This window comes from Hevea brasiliensis, chromosome 6, assembly GCF_030052815.1.
Source record: "Hevea brasiliensis isolate MT/VB/25A 57/8 chromosome 6, ASM3005281v1, whole genome shotgun sequence".
Lineage (NCBI taxonomy): Eukaryota > Viridiplantae > Streptophyta > Magnoliopsida > Malpighiales > Euphorbiaceae > Hevea > Hevea brasiliensis.
In genome coordinates this window covers 1,803,205-1,816,378 of record NC_079498.1, presented here as the reverse complement: position 1 = coordinate 1,816,378, position 13,174 = coordinate 1,803,205, and the positions used below count along the sequence as shown (strand labels likewise).

Below are 13,174 nucleotides of genomic sequence, written 5' to 3'. Positions count from 1 at the left end.
AATGTATATACATAATGTTTTAAAATATTTTAATTCTTAAAAAATAAAATAAATATATTATAATTATATCATAATTCCAATGCAAAGAAAATTTAACTGTATGCTACATATAAAGCAAATTTATATATTTAATATACTAACAACTTATATTATATTTAAAAAAAATAAATAAATATTATTTATAGTTAATATTATAGAATAGGATTTAAAATGTTTCTCTAATTAAAAATATTTAATTATTTTAAAAAAATTATGATAGCATGTCAAATGTCAATAAATTCTAAGATATATCAAAAAAATTTTCTTTTTAATAATAAAATAAAAATTTTTAAAAAATAAAAATACTGAAAATAAGGAGCAGCATTATTGTTAAAACAATGAATTATATTTTATCACAAATAAAATTATTTGAATTGAAAATAATAATTAAATAATTTAAAAATAGTTGAAATTACAGCAGAATGAGAGACTGTTAATCAGCTTAAACAATACAGTGTTATCCTTAATCATAAAAGAGAAAATTTGCTTAAAACAAAATATTGATTTATTAAAAATTGAAAATATAACTCTGTTAGTTCTCATATACTTTTAAATATTAAAAAAAATATATTCATAAAAAGTTATTTTTAGTTATATAATTTAGTAATAATTTAAATTTTATGTTTTTTTAATAAAAAGTTTTTATAATTTTTTAAACGCTAAAAATTATAATTTTTATTTATATTAAATAAAGAAGATAAAAAATGAAATTCAAAATTTGAGGAAGTTAGCTAAATAATATGAAATGCCGAAATCACCGTTACATCTTGCTGCTCCATCTCTCCACTCTTTTTTCCTGCCTGCTCACTTCGTCCTTATCCCAGGTGCTCAATCCACCGTTTTTAAAGTTTTTTCTTTTTTTTTTCGAGGTTTAGATTCTATTTTATCACTTCCTCTACCCTAAGATGTTGAGTGGAAGCATGCAATTTTTGTCAGTAGAGCTTTTTGGGACTACTTGCTCATCTTTCCTTGTAATTGCTCTCCTGTATCTCGAAGGAAGAAAAAGAGTTTGATACTTCATTCAATATTGATTCCCTTCATTCAGTGTTGATAGAGGTATGTTGGCCCTATTATCTGCATAAAATGCTAGTTGCATTGCTTGGTTTTGTTGATTGATTTGATTAGGAGCTTTGTTGATTTTCATGGGTACATTTCTATTTGATTCTTGATGACGATGATAACTGTGCATGGCTTTCAAGTCACAAATCAAGAAGAATAAAACAGAAAGAAGATTAATTAAAAATAAAAAAATGAGGGTGGGGAGAAATCAGATGTGAAGCTTCAGGTCTTCATAGTTCAGTCTATGCAGAACATGCATGGGTTTCTGCACATATGGGTTTTCTGGGAAAAAAGGGGAAAAGTAGGGAGATAATTTTTTTTAGAAGGTTAGTTTTGGAATAATAATTATTATGTAACTTTTTTTAAAAAAGTAATAATTATGGATGTACACTTATGCAATTCTAGTTGTTAGTTTTTCAGTATCTCCACCTAACATAATGAATAAACGTTCCCGATTTTACCGTTTGTCTAAGCGAGTCTTCCGTTATTTGTTTATTTTTAACTGGCTTTACACCTTATAGTTCAGAAAATGCTGAGTCCAGTATTATTGAGTTCACTCTGTGTTATTCGTGGAAGGATTCTCCAGAACAGAGCTGTTAATGCTGCCCTTTTATCTGGGAAAGGAGGTGATACATGAAGATTGACAATTAGAATATTTCTGTTCAGCTCAGCCAGGTTTTTTTTTTTTTTTTTTTTAATTTTTTATTATAGTCTATTATTTTGCTGTGCCTTTTCTGATACTTGTTTGCCTATTTTGACTTTTGGATTTTAGGTGTATAAACATGTCAACCATCAGGGTTTACCAGAGAAAATTCAAGAACAGGGAACTTGGCCGTCAAATTGAAAAGCTTCCTGAAGTGCATGGCTATTGGATTCCAGAAACACCTGCAAAAACTAAACCAGCCAGACTACAGAAAGTGTATACTAAAAGGTGCCTGAAAGGCAACTTAGGAAAAAGTTCTCTGGCGCAGATTTCTGAAGTGGAGGCTCGTGGTAGGGCTTCTCCAGACAAAAACAATGAGGAAAAAGGACATAAATCTCAATGTAGTTCTGATGACCTGATTGATCTGAACAAGAGTATTAGTGATTGGGAAGATGTTGTAATTGCTCCTGGTGGTTCTAAGGACTCTGGATATTCAGGAGAACCTGCATGTTTTGTTGTCAACAGTTCTGGATGTTCAGGGGAAGAAGGAGACTTCAGTTGTCGGGAGGCACTTAGCAGTCTGAGTGATATAAAGGCTTGTACTAATAATGTGGCTAGACATTTAGATTTCGGCACCTCAGGGGAGTCAAATGAAGGCCTTTATGAATGGAATGCACCATTGAACAGCACTACTTCTGCAGGGTTCTTGAATTGTCCCAGTGTAGCTCCTCCCTTTCAAGAATCTGAAACTGCAACAACCCAAGGTGAAGCCTCTCAAGAATCCTCAAATGCTCCAATAAAAGACGCAATTGGCTGGATAACTGTTTCTTCTTTTAAGGTTTCAGCTTCTAGAATTGACAGAAACACTGTAGAACTTAGTACAGAGAACTTTTTACCTGAAAGCCATAATCTCTTGCACAACTTAGATGTGGATAATGATACAAGCAACACAGGATCTCATGTAACTCGGTGTAAGTGAAGCTAATTTTTTTCTTTCAGATTATAAGTTATTTATGAATGTGAGAGCTGTTGTTTACTTGAATAATTTATCTTCTAATTAAAAGAAGATATTAGATATTTTATTAATTAGTCTGAAATTTATGGCCATTGCAATAATTAGATTAAACACCGATATTACTTTTCTCAGTATTGCTTGTGGGGTGTGGCTACCATGTAAAATTGTATCAGCTACAATGCTTTGACATTTGCATGCAACTTAACAAATTAATGACTTTGAATGCAGGTGGTCAAGATAAAGTTTCACAAGAAGTTGAGTGCTTAGAGCCAGCAACCCCATTGTTGAAGCACAATATCAACAAAAGACCAAGAAATGTCACAGATGTGAACCAAAGGCCGCTGAAGAGATCCAAAAATAGGAAACATAGACATAGGCCCAAAATTGCTGGTCAAGGTAGATCCAAAAGAACTGTCAAGAATTCACCTGTAAAAAACAAGGAGAAGAGGAATTATGTGGTGAAGAAGGAAAAGAAGAACCATGTTAGAAAAACTGAGTCCATGAAAAAGGGGGAAACAAGTACCCAACAAACCTCAACTACAGAGTACTGCACTAACATTGTTGTTGCAAATTCGAGCTTATTGAGTGTAGTAAAACAACCAAATGATGATAACATGATGGAAATTGTGAAACCAAATATGGGTGTACTAGAAGTTGCTGTTACAGGATGCCAGTCAAGTGATGACAAAGTGAGGCTACCAACTGTGTCAATTGTATCTGAACTTGCTGCAAGCCATGCTAGTGATATGAAGTCAACTATGCAGTCTAATGTGGGTTCTTTTGGAGGGCAAAAGTTGTTGAATGATCTTGACTTGCAAGTAAATTCATTCAGATGGAGCATTCATGGAACAAGATCAGCGAGGGATTATTGTAGGAATCCTTATGTAAGGAACCAAACTGGTTTCCAATTCCAACACAGGCCCTCATGGGTTCATCAGATGCCATTTAAAGTAAATCATTGTCTCAGCAATATTAGAAAAGTTGAACCTAATTTCCCAAAGAGAAGCAGGAGGAGGAGGATCAAAAGGCAGAGAAAATCTATTGTGTCCATTTCAGGTTTTCTCCGCTTCCATGGTTGCATAAAAAAGAAGAGATCGAGACGGTTTATTCCAAGAGCAAATTTGTCTTCCCTTGCAATAATTCAAATATGTAATATTCTCTCACTAGCATCCTCTCAATATCTGAAATTAATATAGATATAGAGCCACTGGGCTTTTAATAACTCATTTATCTACACAAATATTATCATTTTAAATTATTTCTTAATTTTAGAAGTGCTCATAGGAAAATTTTTTTAGCAGGTACACGTCCACTGAAAGTATTCAAGAGAAAGAGTAGTGTTACCCATAAAGGTGGGTTGGTGAACAAAATTATTGAGAAGTTTAAGAAGCTAAAGATCAGTGATATAAGTGCTATAGTTCCTCATCAGGGTTCTGATTCTGCCAAAAAACCAAAACCAAAGATTGTTCTAGACCCAGAGACAGTTAGACGGTGGAATCAGCTGATGAAAATAGATGATGATGCAGGTGAAGAAAAAGTAGACGAAGAAAAAGAAAAAAAGTGGGAAGAAGAAAGAAAAATTTTCCGTGGACGGGTAGATTCATTTAATTCTAGAATGCATCTAGTTCTAGGTACTTTCCTACTTAATATTGTTATTTTATCACAATTAGATTTAGTTTTATATTAAAGTCATTTTTGGAAAGAAAGAAAATCTTTTAAAGTATGCTGTAAGTAAAATTAACTAGAAGACAAGCAATCTTTACAGGAGATAGAAGGTTCAAACCGTGGAAAGGATCAGTAGTGGACTCAGTGGTAGGAGTATTCTTAACTCAGAATGTTTCAGATTTTCTTTCAAGGTAGAAAAGTTCCTAAGCTATTTTTGTTGTTTCCCCTATGTTATTGATGAGTGTTTAACTTTAGTGCTATTTGTTAACAGTTCTGCTTACATGTCACTTGCTGCGAAGTGTCCTGTTCAATCAACAAGTAATAAAGAAGCATCCGCTGATGACCTGGAGAACAAGAATAGCCAGGAATCCACTAGAAGTAACGTCTTGTACACTGGAGAAACACAAGTTTCACATGGTAACCAATATTTTGTCACTGATCCTGAACACGAAACCCCAGTGGATATGGTAGAAGGAACAAGTTTGGTAGATATTGAAGACATTGGAAATACCATCTTACCTCAGGAATATTGTAGACATGAAAGCGAAGTACAAAGATATGAGAACCCGGGAAATGCATCAAGTGGGATGGAGAGTTTGAATCCAAGATCAAACTCAAAGAGGTTAAATTGACTCAACTCTTCCTTTACATTAATTTCTCCATCTGACTTAAATGATTCCTTAGAAATGTTTGTTTTTCTTTCGGTACATGCCACAAAAGCTTTAATTTTGGACTCATTTGTTTTCTGCCTCTAGAGTGCAGCTCAGAAGCAGAAGTTGGGATGAAGGGAAATTTGCACACACAAAGTGAATTGAATGAAATCCAGTTAAACATTCTTAATTTGGTAAAAAGCATTCGTAGTGCTTTGAAACGAGCTGCCAATAAGACAAGAAAGACTACGGGAGGGAAGAAAGAGAATGATAAGGAGAAAGAAGTAGAAAAGAGGGATTGGGATAGTTTGAGAAGAATATATTCCAGACCAAGAGCTAGGAACCAAACAGATTCGGTGGACTGGGAGGCAGTTAGGCAGGCACCCTTAACTGAGATTGCTGAAGTCATTAAAGGAAGGGGCCAACAAACTATTATTGCAAAAAGAATTCAGGCATGAAAATTTGCTATCTCATATCTTAAATTATTATCATCTTTTAATGATCCCTGCATTTTTCAGGACTTCCTCAATCGAGTATATGAATATCATGGAAGCATTGACTTGGAATGGTTACGTTATGCACCACAAGATCTTGTGAAGTAAGTAAAAACATGCAGTATGATATGTTGTACGTTGGTGGCCAACTTTCCTCATGAGTTACTCTCTACTTGTAGGGAATACCTGTTGGAGATACCAGGATTGGGCTTGAAGAGCGTGGAATGCGTACGGCTTTTGGCGCTCAAAAATATTGCTTTCCCTGTAAGTTCAAAAAATGATATCACAAAAAATTGTCTGCCAATGATGCTTGCCTATGAACTTAGCAGATTATTTACTCCTTCAAATAGGTTGACATAAATGTTGCTCGAATATCAGTGCGTTTAGGATGGATCCCCTTGGAACCACTCCCTGGAGACCTTCAATTTCACCTTTTAGAAGAGTAAGTACCATAACACCACTAAAGCACAAGAAGTGCCATTATACCATATCACCAGTAAGCAACACTATTCATGTTTTCAATGTTAAATAGGAAGTATAATATTGATTTGCACAGGTACCCGGTGATGGACTCCATTCAACAATATCTCTGGCCCCGACTATGCGAACTTGATCAAAAAACATTGTAATGTTCAATTTCCACTTCAACCAATTGTCTACCATAGCATTGTGTGCTCTATTTATTAGTTTAGTTGAAAAGCATGCAGCATTTACTGGTCCATATATTATTAAATGCAGGTATGAATTGCACTATCACATGATAACTTTTGGAAAGGTATGCAACTACTCTTTGATATTTTCTTTTTGATTCTGATGAAAAGGCTGAATGGTGGAAAAATGCTTCACAATTTTTGAGGTTGTTTGCACAAAGAAAAATCCAAATTGTGGTGCTTGTCCAATGAAAGCAGAGTGCAGACATCTTGCTAGTGCGATTGCAAGGTTTGTACCCGCTTTGCTTTTCAATTTCTTGGTTTCAGACTGCTAATAAATGCATATCAAATTAAGAAGTTGATATGCTTATTTGGTAGAGCAAATCTTGGATATCTAGAAATGAAAAATGATGTTGCAGGTTTTAATGAACTCGGAGATAAAATAATAAACATTTGTTGGTATAATCTCTCCTGTCATCATACTTTGACATCCATCCTAGACTTTTTTCTGTGGGCTACATCAACGATGTGTAAACCTCTTAAGTTGTATATACAGAAAGTGTATTGTTTTGAACAAAATCTAAATCTAAGAATTTAAATGCAGTGCAAATCTTTCCCTGCCAGGCCCTTCAAAGAAAGTTGAAGAGAGATATATGGTTCCTAAAGTACCTCTTGGAAACTCTAATTTGGTTGGAAACAGTGTGGTTGTCAATCCAATATCAGTGTCACTTTTAGAGTCTAACAAAACATTGGAATCTGAGGTAAGAACCCAAAATTGTGAACCAATCATAGAAGAGCCTAAATCACCACTGCATGAGCAGCAAATTGAAGATATTGTAAGTGAAGATATTATTGATGATGAAGAAGAAATCCCTACTATCCAACTCAACAACGAGACTTTCAAGGAGAATTTATACTACTTTATGGACAAGTATGGGCCCAATTTCCAAACTGGTAGTTCATCAAGAGCTTTAGTTCCTGTATCTGTGACTGTTGATTCAATTCCAATTCGCAAATTGAAGCAGACTAGCCGCTTGCGGACGGAACATCAAGTGTAAGTAGAAATTCACTTTCACTTCCATAAATTAATGAATTTCTAGTGTTATGAGTATGAAAGTGATATGCACATGGTGTGGAATAAAAGATGACAAACAAACAAATAAAAGTTGACAACTTGTTTCACGAATTTCTCTCAGGATGCACCATGAAATACTTTCTTTCAATCGGTAATAGATAGAATCAAAAAAGTTTCAATACTATTATCACTTACTTGAATGTGATTTGCAAAGAACTTATATGACAAAAAGTGAGAGAATTTGGTAAGGGAAGGCATCAGATACTAACAAACTGCCCGATAAACATGTATATTATATAATTGAAATCATAAGAAACACTTGATTACCATATTATAACATAGAATGGAACCTTACGTGATACATGTTAACCTTTTTTTTTTTTTCTTTTTTTTTTTTGAAGCTATGAAATTCCCGATAATCATGAACTTCTGAGAGGGGTAAGATAGCTCTTTCTTACTCTATCTAGCATTGAATTGTGTTTGTATTCAAGTGCTTAAAACTGATATTTGATTATACTGTTAACTTACAGCTAGAGAAACGAGAATGTGGTGATTCGTTGCCTTACCTTCTTGCTATATGGACAGCAGGTATAGAAAAAACATAATACTGCCAGTCAGATTGGTCAATTTATTTGAGCAGCCAATTAGATGCCAGGAGAAAATATTCAGAACATTTTTGTTTTCTTGAAAGTGGAAAAAAAGAAGCAGCAGAAAAAGATTGAGGGCTTTCAATGTCATCTTTGAGTTATCTCAATTCCATGTAGTATTAACTGATCAAATGTTTGAGTAATGCTTTGTGTCAGGTGAAACTCCAGATTCCTGTGAACCACCTAAGAAAAGATGCAATTCTCAAGGACCAGAACTTTGTAATGATCAAACATGCTTTTCTTGTCAAAGTATTCTGGAAGACAGAGCTAATATAGTTCGAGGAACAATTTTGGTGAGTGAAACTGTTCGTTGTGCACATCCTTACTAGTTTAGTCGTAGTCATTAACATTAGAACCGTCTGTAAACAAACTAATCATAAAGCAATGCATCAACAGATACCTTGCAGAACGGCAATGAGAGGAAGATTTCCACTTAATGGCACGTACTTTCAAGTTAATGAGGCAAGTGCATTTAAACAAGTGAAGAGATCCGTTTTACGCAAGTTTGTGCACAAATGATATATTACTCTAGATCATGTAATTTAAATTTTGAGTTAATCAAATATCAGTAGGCATTCCCTCTATATGGAGATAATATTAAATGAAAGGTTAGTTTTAAAGAGTTATTGATAATCAAAACCTATCATACCAATCAATTTGAAATGTGACAAGCATGGAGTATACAAAAATCAGAACTCAAATTTCTAAAAATTTGAACAAAAAAATTTTGAACAAGTTTTAGAATTCATGTACGACTAACTTGTGCAGGTGGATCCTTCTCTTGAGAAAATGATCTTAACTTGCTCTTTTCCATGTTTTAACATGGATTATCAAGTTGCCATGTTTGTTATATTTTTTGCAGGTATTTGCTGACCATGAATCCAGTTACAGTCCAATTATTGTGCCTAGGAGTTTAATATGGCAACTAAAGAGGAGGACTGTATATATTGGGACATCACCATCTTCAATCTTTAGAGGTAATTTAGTATTATGCAAAATGAAATATAACATTTGACAATCACATACATGACCAAGAAAACTTCTTATTTTTAACTGCAGGAACTAGATCAATAAGAGACATTCAAGAAAATTTCTGGAGAGGTATGAACTTACTATTCAAAAAATCAAAATCACTAATGAAATTAGCTGCTGTTATTTAATATTGAGTTTAAAATTTTATAATAGATGACTTAGTTACAAGTAATACAAATATGCACACACGAGCAAATAAAATCAATATGCATATGATGGCAGAAACCAAAAGAATACAAGTATTCCTTTATGTAGATGATCCAACATAAATAATAGTACTCAATTGCTGAAATTTATGTTCTTGTAGGTTTTATTTGTGTGCGAGGATGGGACACAAAAACGCGTCAACCGAAACCTCTTTCCAAAAGATTCCATTGTCCACCTAGTAAGATGGAAAGGGCTGGAAAAAGTACCAATATGCGAGAATCGGTACTAATTAATGGCACCTCAAGCATGTCTTATGGTGGTGGCTCCTAGTTCTTGTACATAATTTGCAACTACCTTTGAGATTATGTTCTACTAGCATTCAAAATAGGATTTTTTTTCATTCCCATTTCTCTTGGAAAAGGGTTTTTGTTGAACTTGAAGCCATGACTTTCAATCTAGGATTATTATTGGGTGTACTAATTATTAGACCTGGCCAGGGTTTTATTAGGCACCCACTCATTTTTAAGAAATTATCATTTAAATTCTTTAATATCACAGTGTTTGTTTTCCTTTAATGGATCAATTAGATATTGTGATACCAAAGTTAAATAGATCGTTACAAATGACTAATGAGTAGTTGGCATATAAAAAAAATATAATTTTGATAAATACATCGAAGGATAATAATTATAAACATAGAAATATTAATAACTTTCTGATATATACAAAATATTGCTCATGATCAACACTTCTCTTTCTACGTAGAGGCACAATTAATAAGGTTGGTTCTAGCAGCTTTGAGCTTGGAAAGAGCATTTCTCATGTTGATGCGTGATTAGGAGATTCTGCCCTGCATTGCAACCCAACCCAATGCTTGGAATAGCGATTAGACAATCTATATCTCTATAAGTACATTAATAGCCAATCCACAAATGAACGAGAATCTCCAATTGATTTTAGGAATCTGCATTTACAATTTTATCCTCTGACATGTTACAGTCTTTTAAATGGCCATGGCACTTTTGTCTTCTCCAATGAACCGCAATTTCCACTGTTCTCCGAACAGTGCCAGTTTGAGGTGATTTTGTAATTTTTATTTTATTGAAGGGTAGTTTAATTTTAGGTAATTTTGTAACTGTGGGGAGAAAGAGGGGAACTTTTGTCTTTGAACAAAAGAACTTTGGTTTCTTTACTTCCATCGACGTTGTTTTGCCTGCTCAGTACCCACTACCCCCTCCCACATGCTCATTGCTTCCTTCCCATTTTTCTTTCGAGGGGCATGACCTTTGAGCTGCGTTCCCTTTACCTTTTAGCACGCGTAGTAGGCAAAACGACGTTGTTTTCCCTTTTATGTATCGTTTTGTTAGAGTGGTAGTCCTTCCCTACGTCAGTTCTCGCTTGCCCGAACATCAATGATTTGCCCTATGGTTGCTGGCTTGCTGCCATGGAGATTTGTTTCTTTGATTTTCGTATCCTACGCCTTCAATCAAGGGTCGTAATTTTTGCTGGTGTGCTGTATATGTGTAGAGGTTTTACTTTTTTGATTGATTTCTTTTGACAATTGGTGGAGGGTATGGGTTGTTTGAGGATGGTAGCAGGTGAGTACTTGCTGTACTATTTTTGCACCATTCATACTTGATTAATGCTATTTTGCTTACCTTCTCATATTTCATACGCATGTAGGTTTTGGTGTTTGATGGGAAGATGCAGGGTGCTGAAACGGATGAGTTTATTTGCCATGAATGCTTGGTTCATATAAAGATTTGATAGAAGGAAACTAGTTTTATTTGTTTGGATTCCAATATATATATATATATATATATATATATGCGCGCGCGCGTGTGTTGCGTTTCATCTACATGTGCAAGAGATTTGGAGGAAACCATTAAGAAAGAAAAAGAAAGTTTTGCATGAAAATGTAATATGTTTCTGTAGTTGGTTGTCTTGGTGCTAATCTTATGTTAGTTAAATTTTTCGAGTATGATTTTATTTGTAATTGCATGTGAGATTCTGTTGATCTAGAACATTTTTTTTTCCTCTTTTTATTGCTTTATGGAAAAGCTTGAAGGCCAAATACATATTCAAACCCTTGAACAAATTGATATTTGTCTATTAAACACTTAAACTATTTTTATAACCTATTAAACACTTAAATTTATTAAAATTATAATAATTAAACACAAATCACATATTGACAGTCGAATGTGGGATCTTAACACACCCCCTCATGCCCACTATCGAACACCTGGAGCATAAATTTCTCATGGGAGGCCTAAAGGATGGTTGGGGAGGCTCTGATATATTTTAAGAAAATAGGTCGAGCCTAACTCACCCCCAAAAACTAGCTCAAGAAGAGGAGTGCACACGTTACCTCTATCCCAAATCAATGTGTAATCTTAACACTTCTCCCACTCTATGTCCTGAAGCCACCACAATTCTACAAAGCCACCCCTTGTCTATAAGTCTTCTCGTTGCTTTTCGTTCTCTTTCTTTTACAGGAAGCAAATCACTGGAAATGAAAACACAAGTAAAGATGTTTCGAGAGTGACAATGAAAATAGAGAGAAACATTTGGCCAAGTACATATCAAACTGACATGCTCAATGAAGATAAATATGTTAGCATTTTATATTAAATATGTTTTTTCTTGATATTCGTTGTAAGTTCCAAGTGCATAGTAATCATGCCTATCGTCATCAAGGCTTGCCTTAACCACACACTTCACTGCAGGGCCATGTATCCAATGCATGTTCACCCTTCCCTGGAACAGTATAAATGTCCACACTCGCGCTTTTGTTAACTGTGGTTTTTTTTTTCCCAGCTTTTGTTAAAATTGGCAGAGGACAGATATGCCACCCTATGTTTGTGATAGTTTATTGCTAACAGCTAGATATATTTTACTCATTGGTCAACTTGCAAGCAGTTCTATCCATCCTTCTAGCAACATTTGCTGGATTTGGTGCAGCAATGAGTGGGATTTCTATACTGCATGAGATCTTGAGATGGAGGAGAAGATGGAATGCTCAATTAGATCGGTTTCATGGTTCCAATGTGATGATGGGTCCAGGTCAATTCCCAAGAATAAGAAATTCCTCCGAAAGAGGTTCTCATGATCGCCACTGAAATGAAGAACAGAATGCAGAAAATGTCAGCGGCAGTTAAAATTTCATTTCTAATTTAGTTTAGTTAAATGGAAAGTGTTGCGGCTATATTGTGCTTCGTCTAGATGATGCACAATTGCCTTTGTAATATACTCAAAAGTAGGATAATTTTTTGTTCAATCAAATTATGCTAGAATATATTAAAAAAAAAAAAGCTAGATATGGACTAGTTGTGGGTGCCCTTCTGGTTTCAAAGAGATACGTGCGGAACCAGAGGGAGTACCTTGTGCTCCGCCTAGACAACTCCCAAATGCGGGATGCAATCTCTGCCGACAGGACTAGAAGGCTCTTTACCACTGCCGGAGCTGTTGTGCATTGTCCTCTACCTTCTAATTGAAGGAACGAAGCGTTAAAAACACAAGTTTATACCATTGAATTCAAAAATTTTCACCTAGGGTCACATGCATCATGCAAGATTTATTTTTATCTATTTGATTTCAATGATAAACAACATATTAAAACTCTTTTAATATGTTTTTTGATCTGTATTTGCCATTTAAGATTTTAAAATTAATCAGATTAATTTTAGAACCCTAGATTAAATAAAAAACGATTACACTAACCTCTTGATGCACTCCAGCGTGTCTGCGCCTTTGAGATTCGTCTTCAGGATACCAGATGTTGTCCCTCTAGCTTGTCCACATCAAGAACACCTATGGCAGCCCTTGAATAGCTTCTAAAGCTTTTTCTATTAATTAGAAAATCAAGTTCTGCCTTTTAAGAGATTAAAGATGTAAACAGGACACTAGAAACAATTCCTAGTGTTCTTAATTCAAGAGATTGATGGCTAATCTCTTTGAATTGATAAGAGATAAGAAGAAGAGATAAAAACCCTCAAAGTGGCGTGACAAAGGAGTGTGGCTGCTGGTTGCATTTTGTTTTCTCATAACAACACTTA

General features: G+C 34.5%; 1 protein-coding gene across 2 annotated transcripts; it reads left to right on the top strand.

Moving 5' to 3' along the window:
• The first annotated feature begins 799 nt into the window (after positions 1–799).
• On the top strand, positions 800–9,685 carry LOC110652166 (protein ROS1A). 2 transcript variants are annotated; one of them, XM_058148162.1, is made up of 22 exons: positions 801–1,095; positions 1,675–1,773; positions 1,871–2,712; positions 2,985–3,905; positions 4,058–4,387; positions 4,522–4,612; positions 4,693–5,043; positions 5,184–5,523; positions 5,590–5,669; positions 5,745–5,829; positions 5,916–6,007; positions 6,122–6,190; positions 6,304–6,340; positions 6,422–6,504; positions 6,820–7,269; positions 7,692–7,728; positions 7,821–7,878; positions 8,094–8,230; positions 8,334–8,399; positions 8,800–8,914; positions 8,997–9,038; positions 9,277–9,685. In XM_058148162.1, the coding sequence occupies exons 3-22, from the start codon at positions 1,881–1,883 to the stop codon at positions 9,444–9,446; spliced, it is 4,386 nt and encodes a 1,461-aa protein (XP_058004145.1). In that variant the 5' UTR covers positions 801–1,095; positions 1,675–1,773; positions 1,871–1,880; the 3' UTR covers positions 9,447–9,685. The 2 variants fall into 2 exon arrangements, with proteins under 2 accessions (XP_058004146.1, XP_058004145.1); XM_058148163.1 differs by lacking the exons at positions 8,334–8,399; positions 8,800–8,914; positions 8,997–9,038; positions 9,277–9,685 and having other exon boundaries at positions 800–1,095; positions 8,078–8,223.
• Positions 9,686–13,174: the final 3,489 nt, after the last annotated feature.

Coding starts and splice junctions, on each gene's coding strand:
- LOC110652166 (XM_058148162.1), top strand. CDS start 1,881: ATGTCAACCATCAGGGTTTACCAGAGAAAATTCAAGAACAGGGAACTT. Junction 4,388..4,521: donor TAGAATGCATCTAGTTCTAG/GTACTTTCCTAC, acceptor CAATCTTTACAG/GAGATAGAAGGTTCAAACCG. Junction 9,039..9,276: donor TCAAGAAAATTTCTGGAGAG/GTATGAACTTAC, acceptor ATGTTCTTGTAG/GTTTTATTTGTGTGCGAGGA.